Raw genomic sequence first — 17,528 nt, 5'->3', positions numbered from 1 at the left:
GAAGTTATATTCATTTATTTTGGGCACATTCCATTTTGTTTTTTTGCTAAGTATTAAAGTTATCAAATGGCATGTTCAATACATTTGGTTTGCTTTTGCCTGTAAAACTTGAAATGATGTACAGCAGTCTAACTAATGACAAACTGCGCCCTGAATCATCCTGTTAATAAAGTAGCATGGTCCATTTAACTTTTTCATAAAGCATTAATAAAAATGGTTTGAAAATTATTACTGTTTTAACAGTAGTAGTTTGTCCATTCTCTGGCAAAAATTCAATCACACATATACTTTAATCAGCTTAGTTAATTGCAACAGTTACATTTTGATCAGTTGACTAAAGTCAAATTGTTTATATCATTACATTCTTTAAAGAAAGCATGATGATTTAATGCCCAAGCTGCTGCAATCTCCACCCCACCCCAGGTAAATTGTTCTTTTCTATGAAGGAAATATTGTCACTAATTCTGCCAGTCATCATGAGGCTGAATTATTTTCTCATTTGCTGTCAACTAGTTAATCGTTGGCACAAGAGTAGAAGCCTTTTTCAGAATGAAGCACCTTGTCTAATTGCCTTGTTTTTTGAAAACCAATTCTAGGTATATGTATTGGACAGACTGGGGAGAAGTGCCAAAGATTGAACGAGCTGGAATGGATGGTACAACGCGATCAATTATAATTGACAGTAACATTTATTGGCCAAATGGACTGACATTGGATTATGAAGAAGAGAAATTATATTGGGCAGATGCTAAACTGAGCTTCATTCACCGATCAAACTTTGATGGAAGCTTGCGGTAAGTCTTTCCAAAGAGAGCTGTTTCAAAAGGCGGAATGGCCAACTCCTGCTTCGATGCTGTCTATGTTGAATTAAGTTCTATATTTGGAAAACTTTCATATCCAATTATGAGGCCTAATAGTTTGAGATACTATGACATGCCTTTTGAAGAATGCAGGTCAACAGTTGGAACTCTTTGTTTAGTGTTTGAAAACTGATCACAAGAGAGGTGATACTGTAAAATAGAAGAGTAAACCGTTAGAACTGCAGGCTGAGAAGCACCAGGGCTCTGCTGACTTCATCCTAGGGTCTTTATAAACAAAAGTGATGCTCGACATTATTAATGCATTGATTTTAATTTTCCAAAGTCACTTTTGATTTGTGGATGGTCCCAATGGATTTGAAGATGGAGAATGTAACTACTTTTCTTGGGGGCAATAAAGGGGGGAGGGAGGTCCCAGGAAACCATGGTCCATTTATCCTAACATCTGTCCAAGGGATAATGTTGGAAGCTATTGTTAAGAAGTTAAAGGTGAGCAATTTAGGTAACTTTAAGTTTGTCAGGGAGAGTCAACATGTTTTTTGTGAAAGTAACTATGTTTGACTAGTCCACTGGAGTTCCTTGAGGTAATGTGCTCTGGATAAAAGAACTGGTAATTGTGCTTGGATTTCCAGAAGGCATTTGATAAGGTGCCACCAAGTTCATAATGAAGGAGGAAGCATACTGGCTTGAGTAGAATATATTTGTAGCTACAAGGAAATAGACAGATGGCAGACATGGATTTTTTTTTTTGGTTAACAATATTTAAAGAGTGGTGGGATTGGTGCTGAGACCTTTAAAAGTTTTGCAATTAATATAAACAACTTGGATAAAGGCACAGGAAGGATGACTGTCAAATGTGTTAATGTCACAAAGATAGGTATTAAAGGAAGTTATGAAGAGAACACTTGGAAGTATGTGAGTGGGCAAAGCAGTGGCAAAGAGAATACAATGTGGGAAATATGAAATTATCAATTTTAGTAGAAGGAATGCACAATTATGACATTAATGGTGAGAGATTGCAGAGGCCTGAAATTTAGAGACACCTGTGTGCTCTCATTCATGAATTACAAAAGTTAATGTGCAGACACAGCAAATAATTAGGAAATTTAATAGAATATTATCAATTGTGGCAAAGGGATTTGGATACAAAAGTAGCAATGTTATGCCTGAGTTAAACAGTGCACTGGTGAGACCACATCTGTAGTATTGGTCACTTTATTTTATGGAAGAATGTAAATGTCTTGGAGGTAGTTCAGAGAGGTTTTACCAGATTCAGTACTGGGATGATCAGATTGGACAAACTAGCCTTGTATCTGTTGGACTTTGGAAGAGTAAGATCCTGGGTGGCTTCGACAAGATAGTTGTGGAGAGTTACGAGCGAAGTCGGTTATGAATCTTCGGAACTCTCTTCCTGAAAAGGCATTGGAAGAATTCTTGAATATTTTTAAGACAGAAGTGGATAGTTTATTGTGAAGCAAAGGGGTGAAAGATGATCAGAGGTAGGTGGGAATGCAGGTTTGAGTTACAATTAGATCAGTTGTGATCATCTTGACACAGGCTGGAAGCGTGAATGGCCTACTGTTGTTCCTATTTTGTGTGATTGTAAGTATATGTGACAGTGCAGGCACGAATGTGACCACGGAAGAGAGGCAAATGGTTGGGTCTAATACAATCCTGTCTGAATCTGTTAATGGCCACCTTCGTCCTAATAAGTTTATTCAGCATGAAGGCAGCTGAAACCCAAGATTGAACCAGAAGTCTTTAGATTTTCAGTCTAATACTTTCTACGCTGATCTATTTCAGCTTTCAGTGCCCAACAATCAGTTGATAATCAATACTCATCACCAGTTTATCCTTAACCATAACTATATAAATGACATGATCTTAACGAACTATAAGTCAAAAAGTTGTATACAGTAATTGTGTGAATAGGGCTTTTGTTTTACTAGTATGTAAAAGCAAGGATTTGTGTTCTAGTTGCCCCCCCATGCTATTTTTAACTTTTTTTTAAAGCTACTGTTAAAATTTCAAATAAGTCATTTTAATGACTACAGAGTAAAAGATATAGCTGTATGATGTAAGTGTGAGGCGTTGAAATTAATCAGATGGGAAACCCTATGCAAGGTATCTGTTTGCAACCTGTTTTGTTTTAGAATGGTCAAGTGATGTATTCAGCTAAAATAGTGCTTTATTTAATGTAAGTGATGACTCTTGTGCCTAGTTGTTCCATAGAGCTATTCTCTCATAATTAATGCTGAACCCAGGATCAAAGTTGGAATTTGGGCTAATTTACATTAATTTTAAAGCATACTTCTGTTAAATACCAATTTTCTGTATATCAAGGAAGATTTCTTTTGAATCCTCTGGTATGTTTTCCATAATTGTGCAAGCTGCCTACTTTGGATGGAGCCACATGGAAATGATGCAGATCTTTTCCAAAATGGAATGGTTGTGGCTAACTTTAGTGCTCATCTGGCATCTGAAAGTCATTTTGTGCATATGTATTCATATGGTTTGAGGAAGTCTCATTCTGTCATTTTGCTTTTTAGTTTTTAATAGATCGGTGAAGGTGATCTTCAATTTCCATTGCATTTTTCATATTTCAACTTGAGATTTGAAGTTCAAAATAGGTTAGAGCTGTATGGTTATGTTATTTAAAAAGTGAAGGTCTTGGTTTTTAATTGTCTTAATTCTGGAATAGACACTTTTTTTCCTCGCCTTTTTTCATGTTTGCATATATTAAAACAAAGTTTAATAGGAAATATGGTGTAATTCTTCCAAGTGCAGCGATCACTACTGTGTTGCTGCTCTTGCATCTACTTTTTGTGCCCTGAATAGGAACTCTGCGTCTCTGGGCCTGAGTGCTGGTGCCGGAGGCTTCAGGAACATGTAGCATACCTTTAAACCAGCTGTATCCTTGGGTTATAAGATTATCGGGAGAAACTAAGCCACTTGCCTTTTTACAACTAACTGCTGTATTTGTATACAGTAACTAAAATTAAAGGTCTCAAAATCTCATTGATTTGTCCTTTACATTGCTTTCCAATCTGTATTCATTGTTATATCATCTGAAATCTAAGGCAAAAAAAACCTGTTAAAAAATGTCGTTGGTGACTCCTGGATGACTGTTAACGTATTGCAACTGATGAAGTACTTTTAAGATGCCACCATGTTTGTGTTGTAGCCAAATTTAACATGATATTGTAAAAAGTGTTCATTTGTGAGCCTGCCTAAGCAAGATCTGGATTTATTACACTTTTTAAATCTTCTATTTACTGAAAATGCAACCACTTCTGAATGATCTGAAGACTTTGAAGTATATTCATGAAGGAGTAACTATAAAAATAATCTAATCCTAGTGATTTACGTATTTAAACATATATGCGTGTGCTGAATGTCTTTTTGTAGGGTATACTTTTCCTTTTAACCAGCAGCCCACATCCTCAGTCAGAAACATTGTAACCAAGTTATTTTAAGGGTATGGAACGGGGAAGAGTGAACGATCAGGGAAGAGCAGTTACATGCCTTATTGATACAGTGAGTCAAGTGGGCGCTTACTTTGAGAGCTTTATGATCTCAGCATAACCAAGACTAAACCAAAGTCTGACATGGACATGGATTTGGAATGGCAGGAAGAGGAAGCTACTCACAGACATTGTATACACACGACAAAGAAACTGAAGTATAGGATTACAGAAGGATCCTAAACTATTTTCAAATAAATGGTGAAGTGTAAACTAAAATGCCTGAAATGCTCAGCATATTGGATTGCATCAATGGAAAATGCATAAGTTTCGAGTTGATAAATATGCAACCATAATTAGAAGTCAGTTAGCCCCTTGAGTTCAGCTCCTCTGCCATTTGTTAAGATCATGTCTGATTTGATTGTGACTTAAATGCTGCTTTGCTGGCAATCCCCTATACTCTTTGACTCCCTTGTTGATCAGAATGTATCTAACTCCACCTTAACAATATTCAATGACCCTGCCTCCACTACTGTGTTGAGAAAGAGAATTCCACAGATTAATGACCCTCAGAATTTTATTTTCTCATCTCTGCTAAGTATAGGAGACCATTTATTTTTAATACTTTGTCCTCTAGTTTTAATCTGTAAAGAAAAACATTCTCTCATCATCCACCCTCTAAAGTGCCCTAAGAACATTATTATGTTTCAAAAAGATTCCCTTTCATTCACCTAAACTCCAGTAAATACTTGTATAACATATCTCATAAAGTAATATCTACCCAATCCAAGGAATCAGTTAAGTGATCCTTCTCTAACTGCCTCTAATGCTATTATATCTTTCTCTTAAATAAGGACACCAAACCTATACACAATATTTCAGTTGTGGTCTACCCTGTACAGCTGTCAGTATGCTACCTGCCACTGCTTCAGCACAGCCACAGGCTGACGTGAGGTTGAAAAGTCCATCGGAAAACTAAGAACCAACAAGGCTGCAGGTGCAGATGGAATCTTCATGGAAATATGATAGTGAACCACTCTTCGTACAATTACATGACTTTGTCTCCTTATCTGGAAGGAGGAGAGTGTGTCAGTATATTTGAAATGCCTTAGTTCTGACCAGCTTCAAGAAAGGAGATGAAACCAAATGGGAGTCTCAAAATGCATAAAGGTAGATAAATTACCAGGACCTGATCAAGTATTTCCCAGGACATTGCAGGAAGCTAGGGAAGAAATTGTGGGCCTAATTGCAGTGATTGTTTGTATCATTGATAGCCGAGGGGGTTATGCTGGAAGACTGGAGGGTAGCTAATGTTGTGCAATTATTTAAGAAATGCTGCGAGAAAAATCCAGAGAACTAGACTGGTGAGCCTGATGTCAGTGGAGGGTAAGTTTTTGGAGGGGATTCTGAGAGACAGGATCTACAAATATCTGGAAAGGCAAAGACTGATTAGGAATAGTATGATAGAGGGTTGTTGTTCTAACTGGAGGCCTGTGACCACCGTGTTCCACAAGGATCAGCACTGGGCCCACAGTTCATTTATATAAATGATTTGGTTGAGAATATAGGAGGTATGGTTTATACATTTGCGGATGATACCAAAGTTGGTGGTATTGTGGGCATTGAAGAAAGTTATCGAAGAGTACAATCAAATATTGATCAACTGGACCAGTATCGGCAGCATCCGAGGAGCAGTAAAATCGACGTTTCAGGCAAAAGCCCTTCATCAGAAATACAGGCAGAGTGCCTCTTGCAAGGATGCCTGCCTTGAAGAAGTTTTCCTCCTCTCTCTACAAGAATCTCAGGGAGTCCCTCTCCCTCTGCAACTCCCAGGTCATTTCCTCTGCCCTGAAGCTCTATGCTACTTTCTCCCCACCCCCACCCTCCTCTCATTTATCTCTCCACCCTTCAGGCACTCTGCCTGTATTCCTGATGAAGGGCTTTTGCCCGAAACGTCGATTTTACTGCTTCTCGGATGCTGCCTGAACTGCTGTGCTTTTCCAGTACCACTAATCCAGAATCTGGTTTCCAGCATCTGCAGTCATTGTTTTTACCCAACTGGACCAGTGGGCCTGGGAGTGGCAGATGGAATTTAATTTAGATGTTGGTGTTGTGAGGTGTTGTGTTTTGGTAAGACAAACCAAGGCAGGACTTGTATAGTTAATGTTAGAGCCTTGAATTGAATTACATTTATTGTCACGTGTACCGAGGCACAGTGAGAGTTTGTTGTGCAAGCAATACAGGCAGATCACAGAGTTAGGTAGTATAGATAATAAATAATAAGTAAACAGCGGTAAAAACAAAAATACAAGTCCAGACGAATGTTAAAAGTTTGAGTCCATTCAGTATTCTTGGGGACTGTTGTTGAACAGAGACCTAGGGGTGCAGGTACACAGTTCCTTGAAAGTGGAATTGCAGGTAGTCAAGCTGATGATGGAGGTGTTTGGCACATTTGCCTTCATCAGTCAGAGCACTGGGTACACACTGCTGCTACTGAGTGTCGGTGGTGAGGGTTTGGAGACTTGTGGATGTGGTACTAGTCAAGTGGGCTGCTTTGTCCTGGATGGTTCTTATTGGAATAGCACCCATCCAGGCAAGTGGGGTGTATTCCATTATTTGCGCCTTTTAGGTGAGGAGACCGGAGTTGAGTTACTTGCTACAGTATCCCGAGCTCTGACCTGTACTTGTAGCCGCCGTATTTATAGAGTGAGTCCTGTTAAGTGTCTGGTCAATAATAATCCCCAGGATGTTGATAGTGGGGGATTTAGTGATGGCTGTGCCCTTGAATATCACGGGCTGATGGTTAGGTTCTCTTGTTGCACGTGGTTATTTTCTGACACTTGTATGGTGTAGATGTCACTTGCCACTTGTTAGCCCAAGCCTGGATATTGTCCAGATCTTGTTGCATTTGAACATGGGTTGCTTCAGTGCCTGAGGAGTTGCAAAATGTGCTGAATAATGTGCATTCATTGGCAAACATCCAACTTCTGACCTTATGACAAAGGGAAGGTCATTGATCAAACAGCTAAAGATTGTTGGGTCTGGGACACTGTCCTGAGGAACTCTTAGAGATGTTCTGGAGCAGAGATGACTGACCTCCAACCACAACCATCTTACTATGTGTCAGGCATGGCTCCAATTACTGGAAAGTTTGGCCCTTGATTCCTGTTGGTTCCAGCTTTGCAAAGGCTCTTTGATGCTACACTTGGTCAGCCTGATGGCAAGCGCTATCACTTGCTTCTCACTAGTGTGCCAACAAAGTCTTTAGCTGTATGAAAATAAGGTGTTTCACGACAAAGATCTCAAACCTGGGATCAAGCTCATGGTCTGCAGGATTGTCTTGGTCTTCTGTATGTGTTGGAGACTTGGACAATGTATAGATATCTCAAACAATGAGAGAAATATCAGGAGTAATACCTTTGCAAAATCCTAAAAATCCCATGACAAGATAGGCACATTGATATCTGTCTCCCCTCTCAGGTCAGCACTGAGGCACTGGTTGCTGTCAGTAAACTAGATTGGTTGGGCTGCAGGAGGCTTTCAAAGCGAGCAGTCTATTTCAAGCTGTATCATGTGAAGTGGTTACCCGGAGCTTAAAGAAAATGTTTCATTGATATCCTCAAAGCCTTCTTGAGAAATTGCAATATCACCACTGATTCCTGGGAATTTGCTGCCAGAGGCTGCTCAAACTGGAGAAGAAGCATCTAGAGAGGTGCCAATCATCTCTGGGCTGAGGTAGGGACCGGACACCTACAGCAAAAGGAGCCTTCTAAAATCTAAACGTCCCACCAGCTCTCCTGTTGAATCACTTCCGGGACCCTCTGAATTCACCAATTTAAATGGATACTTTCAAATGATTCCAGGCACAGAAGAATTGCCTACCAGAATCATCAGTTTCCTGGGGCATTTCCTTGGAGCCTGCTACATGAGTGATTCTTCAGGGTCCCAATGTGGAGCTTCCATTTACATTATAGAAACAACTATTAGGACATGGGAAAACCCAGGCCATTATTTGCATGCTAGGAATTTATTGGGATTCAGCAATATCAAGCTTGAGTTAGTTAACTCATCCTGTCCCAAATTGGTTATATAGAAATCTTTTGAAATAATGTTACATCATAGTCTGTTTGATAGTATTGTTGACCACCTAGTGGGAAAAGGCTAATCAGCATAGCAGTAAGTCACAGATTAGAAGGTTCCAGGTTTGAACCCCATTCTGCACTGAGCTTGACTTGAGACAATGCAGCAGTTATATTAAAGGTAACTGGAGAACCCCAAGGTTGAATGAAAGGTTAAAATTTTGACCTTTTGAATGCTGTTACAAATTCCCTGTACATTAAAGTTTACATGGGACAGGACCTGGGCACATCATGATTCTATCCTTGAATGAACAGCCTGCTAGTATTCTCACCCTTTGGTCACAGGTAAAGAATGATCATTTGGATAAAGCTAGTTTGGAGGCGTTGTCTAAGAAATTGTTCTGCATAGCTGCTTTTTGGGGACGGAGGAGAGACGCTGGGATGTTGGTGGGAGATGGATATTTTTGGTCTAAAATGGAATATCAATATCATGGCCATAATTTTCTGAATAGCATTACTTGGAAATAATTCTGAAATATATATTGATCTTCCTACTGTGAGCTATGCTGAAATTTTCTGAAAATCTCTATTTATACTGGAGTGTGAAAACTGCTTGACATCTCAAAGGCCTGGGTTAGCAGCAAAGTTTGACCATATTTTTTCACCTCTTTCTGTCGGGGGACAAAGTTACAAGCCAGCAAAGTATTGTTTATTCACATTGTGAAGTACCGCAACAATAATTTTTCACTTTCTAATGCAAATTATTGAAAAGATATGGAAAAATATATTTAGAGTTTGGTGAGGAAAATAGAAGTAAATACCAGTAACATGAATTTTATAACATTTCATTGACAATTTTCGATACCAAGTTACAGCCCATTCAGCACTTTTCACAAATGTATGCAGCTGTGCAGGTCGCTCTACCATAACGTGTGTTTCATTAATGTTAATTCACTATAATATGATTGACGAATTGGGGAGACTGTTTCTAAAGCACAAAATTTTAAAGCGTGTATTGGCTAGAGTGTGATTCCAGTCCCATTAAATGATGCTGCTGTTACACAATTTCTTATAACATGGGATTGCATGAGAACAGAACTACTGTGGTAAAACAGAACTGACTCTTCATTTGCAGTGGGTCACATGTATGTTAATAAACAAGAGTGTGAGTGGAGAGCGAGCAGAATTTGGCATAATACATCAAAAGATTCAAGTGTAGCAAAAAAAGGTGTGAATCAATTGTGTCCTAATCTTCTATTCTGAAAATGACATTGCAACACTGTTTCCTTTTACATTTTAAAAGGAAATTTTGTACCGCATGTACACTAAAATTGGTTGCTTTCTGATCACTTGAAGAAGGCAAGTGAATCCCTTCTGTCTGTAGATGTGAATTGTAATGAGAGTTGTTTTATTTCCCCTCTGAAGCAGCACAAAGCTTGGTGATTGGGGTTGGGTGTGGAGAGCGCCCTGATACAATTGTGGTGAGATGTCTATGACAGCACACAAAACACAGATGTACATCTGGACTTGATTGGAGATTTTCCAGGGCTGGAGCCATTTCGAAAGGATAAACCACACGCCGTGTGCTGCAGCTAGCTTTTAATACCTGCTGCATCTTTGTTTTTGTTTTAGCAGCAAGCGGGTTTTTTTTAGTTAAACTTTCCTTAATGTATATGTTTTGAACTGTTTTGTTTTATGGATTTGGCTGGCCTCTGCATTGCAGAGCTGGGGAGAAGGCGAGGAAGGAAATTAGTCAAATTTCTATCCAATTGACTTCTGGAAATTGTGAAGGTGACAACAAAATTGGAACCAGCTGTGAAGCCATCAGTATTTAAATGGCTTGCTGCCCATATGAGGTTCATGTGAGTGATGGCTAGCTAGATGAGGTGATTGTCTGCAGGCCATGTAAAATTGTACCTCACTTAAGATTCAGCATCTTCAAGGTGGGTGGGGGGGAAGAAAAATTGATAAAATAAGTGAAAATGTTATGAAATCTAAAATTCCTTTAAACAAATTTGCTTTGCAAGAATTGTCATGTACAAAAAAAATCCACTGTAATTGTGCCAAAGTTAAGAGAAGAAAATATCACAAACAGTTGGCTGTGCTCTGCTTAAACTGTTAGGTTATTAACTTGGAGTCATGAAAGCATTAATTAATTCCATTTTTGCTATTAATGAAATTTAATGCCATGGGTTGGCAGTAACCTATTGGCTCAAATAGGGAATAATTTCCAAAGTAGATGAGTATGAATAATAGACATCTATTCAAATTGGCAGGATTTGATTAATGGTGTCCCAAGGGATCCATACTGGGGCCTTTTCTTGTCACTATATTTGCATATGATTTTGTATAAAGGGATAGAGAACCATATATGTAAGTTTGCGAACTTCACTGCAGGTTGATGCATTAAATAGTGTAAACTGGTGTAGCAAGTTACAAAGGGAAAATGAAGGGACAAACTCTGGCAGGTGGGATTCAATATGGGAAAGTGTAAATCGATTGATTTTTGATCCAAGAAAGATAGGTCAGAGTGTTTTCTAAATTGTGAGAGGTTAGGAACCTGGATGAACAGAGGACATTGAGATCCAACAGTAGCAATCACTGAAAGCTGGTGAAGGTACAGACAATAACTAAAAGTGGTGAAACTTTGCTGTTTATTTCAGCATGTTATTGTGCTGAAACTGTGACCAGCTCACATTAGAGTATGGTGTCCAGTTCTGACACTGCACCGCAGAAAGAATGCATTGGTCCTAGAGGGGCACAGTGCAGATTCAGCAGCACAAAATCAAGGCTGAAAGGGTTCAATTTTGAGGACAGATTGGATGGACTAGACTTCTATTCCCTTGAATATAAAATATTAAGGGGTGATCTAATTATGATGCTTAATATGATCAAATTTGTTGTTTGGGTAGTTAGAGAAACTTATTTATTAGATTAGATTAGATTAGATTACTTAGTGTGGAAACAGGCCCTTCGGCCCAACAAGTCCACACCGACCCGCTGAAGCGCAACCCACCCAGACCCATCCCCCTACATTTACCCCTGCACCTAACACTACAGGCAATTTAGCATGGCCAATTCACCTGACCTGCACATTTTTGGACTGTGGGAGGAAACCGGAGCACCCAGAGGAAACCCACGCAGACACTGGGAGAATGTGCAAACTTCACACAGTCAGTCGCCTGAGGCGGGAATTGAACCCGGGTCTCTGGCGCTGTGAGGCAGCAGTGCTAACCACCGTGCCACCGTGCCACCCACTATTATTTATGTTGCTTGAATGCAGAACAAAAAGGGCCAAACGTGTGTGAAGCCAGAAAGTGTCTATCCACAGGATAGTGGAAATCAGGAGCACTCGTGGAACTAAGGAACATGCTGTCCACAACATTGAGCGTAGGTCAGCTGAAGATTTTAAAATTGAGTGATGGATTTTTGACCCATGAAGTTAAGTGTTATGGAGGTGAATTAGATCAGCCATGATCCAATCAAATGGTGAAATATATTCTATAGCAGAATGGCTAACTCCTATTCTTGTGCTCCTTAGAGTTTTATCAGAGACGTGATTGGCAGTTTTAAGGTAAATAAAAACACCAGAAAATTGTTAGAAATAAAGTAAGAGATTTAAATTCCTAATTCAATACAAAGTTTTTTTTTGGTTGGGATATACACATCACTGGCTGGGCCAACAATTATTGTCCACCCCTAGTTACCCTTGAGAAGGTGGTATTGAGCTGTCCCCTTAAACTGTTGCAGTTCCATGTGCTGTAGGTAGACCCATATTGCTGTTAGGGAGTTCCACAATTTTGACCTGGCAGCATTGCAGGGGCAGTGATCTATTTCCAAATCAGGATACCGAGTGGCTTGGAGGTTGTCTCTCTTGTAATGGTAGTCTTATGTATCTGCTGCTCTTGTCCTTCTAAATGGTACTATGTTTGAAATGTGCTGTCAAAAAACTTTCCTGAGTTTATGCAGAACACCTGTGAAACTTGAAAGGGTTCAGAAAGGATTTACAAGGATGTTGCCAGGGTTGGAGGATTTGAGCTATGAGGAAAGATTGAATAGACTGTGCTGTTTTCCCTGGAGCATAGGAGGCTGAGTGGTGACATCGAGGTTTTTAAAATCATGAGGGATATGAATAGGATAAATAGTCTGTTCCCTGGGATGGGGGAGTCCAGAACTAGAGGGTGTAGGTTTAGGGTGCAAGGGCAAAGATATAAGAGAGACCTAAGGGGCAACTTTTTCACACACAGGGTGGTTTGTGTATGGAATGAGCTGCCAGAGGAAGTGGTGGAGGCTGGTACAATTGCAACATTTAAAAGGCATCTGTATGGATATATGAATAGGAAGGTTTGGATGGATATCGGCTGGGTGCTGGCAGGTGGGGCTATATTGGGTTGGGATATCTGGTTAATATGGACAAGTTGGACTGAAGGGTCTGTTTCCGTGCTGTTCATCTCTGTGACTCCATGATCTTGTAGATGCTGCTACTGAGGATTGATTTTGGAGGGGTTGGATGTTTGTGGATATGTACCAATCAAGCGGGCTGCTTTTTCCTGAATGGTGTTGAGCTTCTTGATTATTGTTCGGGCTGTACCTATCCAGTCAAGTGGGGAATATTCTATCACACTCCAGATTTGATTTGATTCATTATTGTCACAGGTACTGAGATAAGTGAAAATGATTGTTTTGTGTGCTAACCAGACAAATTGTACCTTACATAAGTACATCAGGGTAATCGAACAGAATGCAAAATGTAGTGTTGCATTTACAGAGAAAGTGCAGAGAGCGATTAACTCTTAGATGTGAGAGATCCATTCATAAATCTGATAACAGTGGTGAAGAAGCTGTGTATCTTCTGCCTGATGAAAAAAAGTTGGAACAGAATATAACCAGGGTGGGAGGGGTCCTTGATTATGTTTGCTTTTCTGAGGCTGCAGGAAATGTAGATGGAGTCAATGGAAGGAAGGCTGGTTTTTTGTGAAGGACTGGACTGCATTCACAACACCAATTTGTGGTCTTGGGCAGTGTGGTTGTCATACCAAATGTGGTGTATCCAGATAGGATGCTTTGTGGTTCATTTATAAAAATTGATAAGAGTCACTGTGGGCTTGCTGAATTTCCTTAGCCTTCTGAGGAAGTAGAGGTGTTGGTATGATTTCTTAACTAGTGTTGATGTGGAAGGACGAGACTGGATCATTGGTGACATTTACTCCAAGGAACTTGAAGCTCTTGACTACTTCCATCTCAACATCATTGATACAGACAGGGGTGTGTCCTTCACTCCACTTCCTGAAGTCGATGACCAGCTTCTTCATTTTGCTGACATTTGAGAGAGAAATTGTTATCTTTGCACCATGTCACTAAGCTGCCTTATAAATGGTGGACATGCTCTGGACAATCAGGAGGTGAGTTACACACTATAAGATTCCTATCCTTTGACCTGCTCTTGTAGCTACAGTATATACAGCTAGTCCAGTGGAGTTTCTGATCAGTAGTAGTAGCCCCTGGGACATTGACAGTGGGGATCTGGTGACGGTTGAACCATTGAATGTCAAGGGGTGATGGTTAGATTCTTTCTTGTTGCATATGTTTATTTCCTGACGCTTGTGTTGGTTCGGATGTTACTTGCTACTTGTTAGCTGAAATCTGGATATTGTCTAGGTCTTATTCTGTTTGGACATGGACTGTTTCAGCATCTGAGTTGCTGCTGTTGATGCTGAACATTGTGCAGTCTTATGATAGAAGAAAGGCCATTGAAGAAGCAGCTGAGGACAGTTGGGCCTAGAACACCAGTACTGGCACCTGGGATCTCGTGGTACAGTAGTAGTGTCCCTCTCTCTGAGCTGGGAGACCTAGGTCAAGACTAGCTGCTTTGCAGTAATAACATTTCTAAACAGTTTGATTAGAAAAGATCTCTTACTGGCACTTGTGATGTTGGACATCCTCCGGAGGAGACTAAGATGGATTGGCTCATCAGGCTGAAGATTGAAGCATTTAAACAACCTTTTTTTGTTTTGTGCACTGATTTACTGGGCTGACCCATCATCAAAGATGGGAATATTTGCTCCAGTAGATTGTTCCATTGTCCACTACCATTTATGACTGGATTTGGTGGAATGTAGAATTTGGATCTGGTCTCTTGATTGTGGAATCACTTAGTTCTGTCAATTATTTGCTGTTTATGCTATTCGGCATAGAAGTAGCTTCACCAGGTAAATGTGTCTTTTTTAGGTCTGCCTGGTGCTGCTCTGGATGTGCTTTCCTGTACTCTTCACAGAACTGGGTTGATTCCCTGCCATGATGGCAATGGTAGTATTTGAAATATCTGAGGCCTTAAGGTTACAGATTGTGTTGGAGTCAAATTCTGATGCTGCTGATGGCTACCTTCACCAGTCTTGAGTTTGGAGATATGTTTGAAGTCTATCCCATTTAGAACATTGAGGTTACCCTCCATTATGCTGTCTGGCATTATCAATGTAAATAAAAGACTTCATCTCCACAAGGACAATGTGGTGGTCACTTTCTAAAAAGTACTGTCATGTACAGATAGATCGCAGTAAAATGAGTGGTGAATATGAGGTCAAGTATGTTTTCCCTCCTGTATCCCTCATACCTGCTGCAGAACCAGTCCAGTATCCTTGTCCTTTAGGACTCAGCCAGCTTGGTCAGTAATGCTGACTACATTGTGAATCTCTTAGTTGTTTTTGGATCAATTTGTACATTACTGGAGAAATTCAGTGAAGTACTGTGTACCTTTGTTATAAAATAAAACATATTCAAAAACATTAAAAATGGCTGTTTGCAGCTTGTGAACATCAAAATGTGAAGGGCTTTAATGTCCTAAATATTCAGTACAGTCAACTTATTTAATGGTAAATGTTGCTTTTGAAATTGACTTCAGTGGATCATTCAAATGGTTAGTGCCAATTTACCTAATATAGGCAGATTCCCTTGATAGCCATGGATGGATGGTACAAGTGGTGGAATTGAACCATCGCCAATGTGTCTTGTCACCAAAGGGAGTAGAGTCACTTTAATTACTCTTAATACCACTGCCATAGGAGTTGGCACTCAACTGTGCCAAGGCTACTACAATATAAATGTGGTTTGAATTTTAATATTTAGTTTTTGTGGATTGGGTTAGTTGTATAATTTTAAAATCCCGATGCCCCCGCGTTTTTTTTTGTCCGGCTGTCTGTCACGCGTACTAGCTCCCTCTTATGCTCTTGCTGTCTTCCCCCTCTGTTCTACACTCCCATTCATGCTTGCTGTCTTACATTGTCTCGCCCCGCGCTCTCGCCCGCGCTCTCGCCCGCGCTCTCGCCCGCGCTCTCGCCCGCGCTCTCGCCCGCGTCTCTCGCCGCGCGCTCTCTCTCTCTCTCCCGCTCTCTCTCTCTCCTGCTCTCTCTCTCTCTCTCTCTCCTGCTCTCTCTCTCTCCTGCTCTCTCTCTCTCTCTCTCTCTCCGCTCTCTCTCTCTCTCCTCCTCTCTCTCTCTCTCTCTCTCCTCGCGCTCTCTCTCTCTCTCTCTCCGCGCTCTCCTCCACGCTCTCTCCCCGCTCTCTCTCTCCCCGCTCTCTCTCTCCGCACTCTCTCTCTCCGCGCTCTCTCCGCGCTCTCTCTCTCTCCCGCTCTCTCTCTCTCTCTCTCGCTCTCTCTCTCGCTCTCTCTCTCGCTCTCGCTCTCGCTCTCTCTCTCTCTCCTGCTCTCTCTCTCTCCTGCTCTCTCTCTCTCCTGCTCTCTCTCTCTCCTGCTCTCTCTCTCTCTCCGCTCTCTCTCTCTCTCCGCTCTCTCTCTCTCTCTCCGCTCTCTCTCTCTCTCCGCTCGCTCTCTCTCTCCGCTCGCTCTCTCTCTCCGCTCGCTCTCTCTCTCCGCTCGCTTCTCTCTCTCTCTCTCTCTCTCTCTCTCTCTCCCGCTCTCTCTCTCTCCTCTCTCTCTCTCTCTCTCTCTCTCTCTCTCTCTCTCTCTCTCTCTCTCTCTGCTCTCTTCTCTCTCTGCGCTCTCGCTCGCTCTCTCTGCGCTCTCTCTCTCTCTCCGCGCTCTCTCTCTCTCCCGCGCTCTCTCTCTCTCCCGCGCTCTCTCTCTCTCCGCGTCTCTCCTCTCTCCCGCTCTCTCTCTCTCGCGCGCTCTCTCTCTCCGCGCTCTCTCTCTCTCCGCGCTTCTCTCTCTCCGCGCTCTCTCTCTCTCGCGCTCTCTCTCTCTCCGCTCTCTCTCTCTCTCTCCGCGCTCTTCTCTCGCAGCGCTCTCTCTCTCTCTCTCCCGCGCTCTCTCTCTCTCGCGCGCTCTCTCTCTCTCTCTCTGCTCTCTCTCTCTCTCTCCGCGTCCCCGCGCTCTCTCTCTCCGCGCTCTCTCTCTCCGCGCTCTCTCTCTCCGCGCTCTCTCTCTCGCGCGCTCTCTCTCTCTCTCTCTCCGCGCTCTCTCCTCTCTCCCCGCGCTCTCTCTCTCTCTCCGCGCTCTCTCTCGTCTCTCTCCGCGCTCTCTCTCTCTCCGCGCTCTCTCTCTCTCCGCGCTCTCTCTCTCTCTCCGCGCTCTCTCTCTCTCCGCGCTCTCTCTCTCTCCGCGCTCTCTCTCTCTCCGCGCTCTCTCTCTCCGCGCTCTCTCTCTTCTCCGCGCTCTCTCTCTCTCCGCAGCGCTCTCTCTCTCGCAGCGCTCTCTCTCTCGCAGCGCTCTCTCTCTTCTCTCTCCGCGCTTCTCTCTCTCTCCGCGCGCTCTCTCTCTCTCTCTCTCGCTCTCTCATCTCTCTCTCCCGCGCTCTCTCTCTCTCTCCGCGCTCGTCTCTCCGCGCTCTCTCTCTCTCTCTCCGCCCGCTCTCTCTCTCTCCCCTGCTCTCTCTCTCTCCCGCTCTCTCTCTCTCGCCCGCTCTCTCTCTCCGCGCTCTCTCTCTCTCCGCGCTCTCTCTATCCGCGCTCTCTCTCTATCCGCGCTCTCTCTCTCTCTCGCGCTCTCTCTATCCGCGCTCTCTCTCTATCCGCGCTCTCTCTCTATCCCGCTCTCTCTCTCTCCGCGCTCTCTCTCTCTCCTCGCGCTCTCTCTCTCTCTCTCTCCCGCTCTCTCTCTCTCTCTCCCGCTCTCTCTCTCTCCCGCGCTCTCTCTCTCTCTCTCCGCGCTCTCTCTCTCTCTCTCTCCGCGCTCTCTCTCTCTCTCCGCGCTCGCTCGCTCTCCTCCTGCTCTC

The 17,528-nt window shown here is 42.3% G+C and overlaps 1 protein-coding gene across 1 annotated transcript in view; it reads left to right on the top strand.

The window, feature by feature from the left end:
• Window positions 1-17,528, top strand: part of lrp6 (low density lipoprotein receptor-related protein 6) — a 188,196-nt gene that overhangs the window by 85,707 nt on the left and 84,961 nt on the right. The window contains exon 3 of the mRNA XM_043709456.2: window positions 597-794. Coding sequence (XP_043565391.1) covers window positions 597-794 — 198 coding nt within the window. The remainder of the gene's footprint in view (window positions 1-596; window positions 795-17,528) is intronic.

Source organism: Chiloscyllium plagiosum, unplaced genomic scaffold, assembly GCF_037043375.1.
Source record: "Chiloscyllium plagiosum isolate Xiang-an unplaced genomic scaffold, Cpla_swu_hap1 HiC_scaffold_19, whole genome shotgun sequence".
NCBI lineage: Eukaryota > Metazoa > Chordata > Chondrichthyes > Orectolobiformes > Hemiscylliidae > Chiloscyllium > Chiloscyllium plagiosum.
This window is presented reverse-complemented; position numbering and strand designations above follow the sequence as displayed.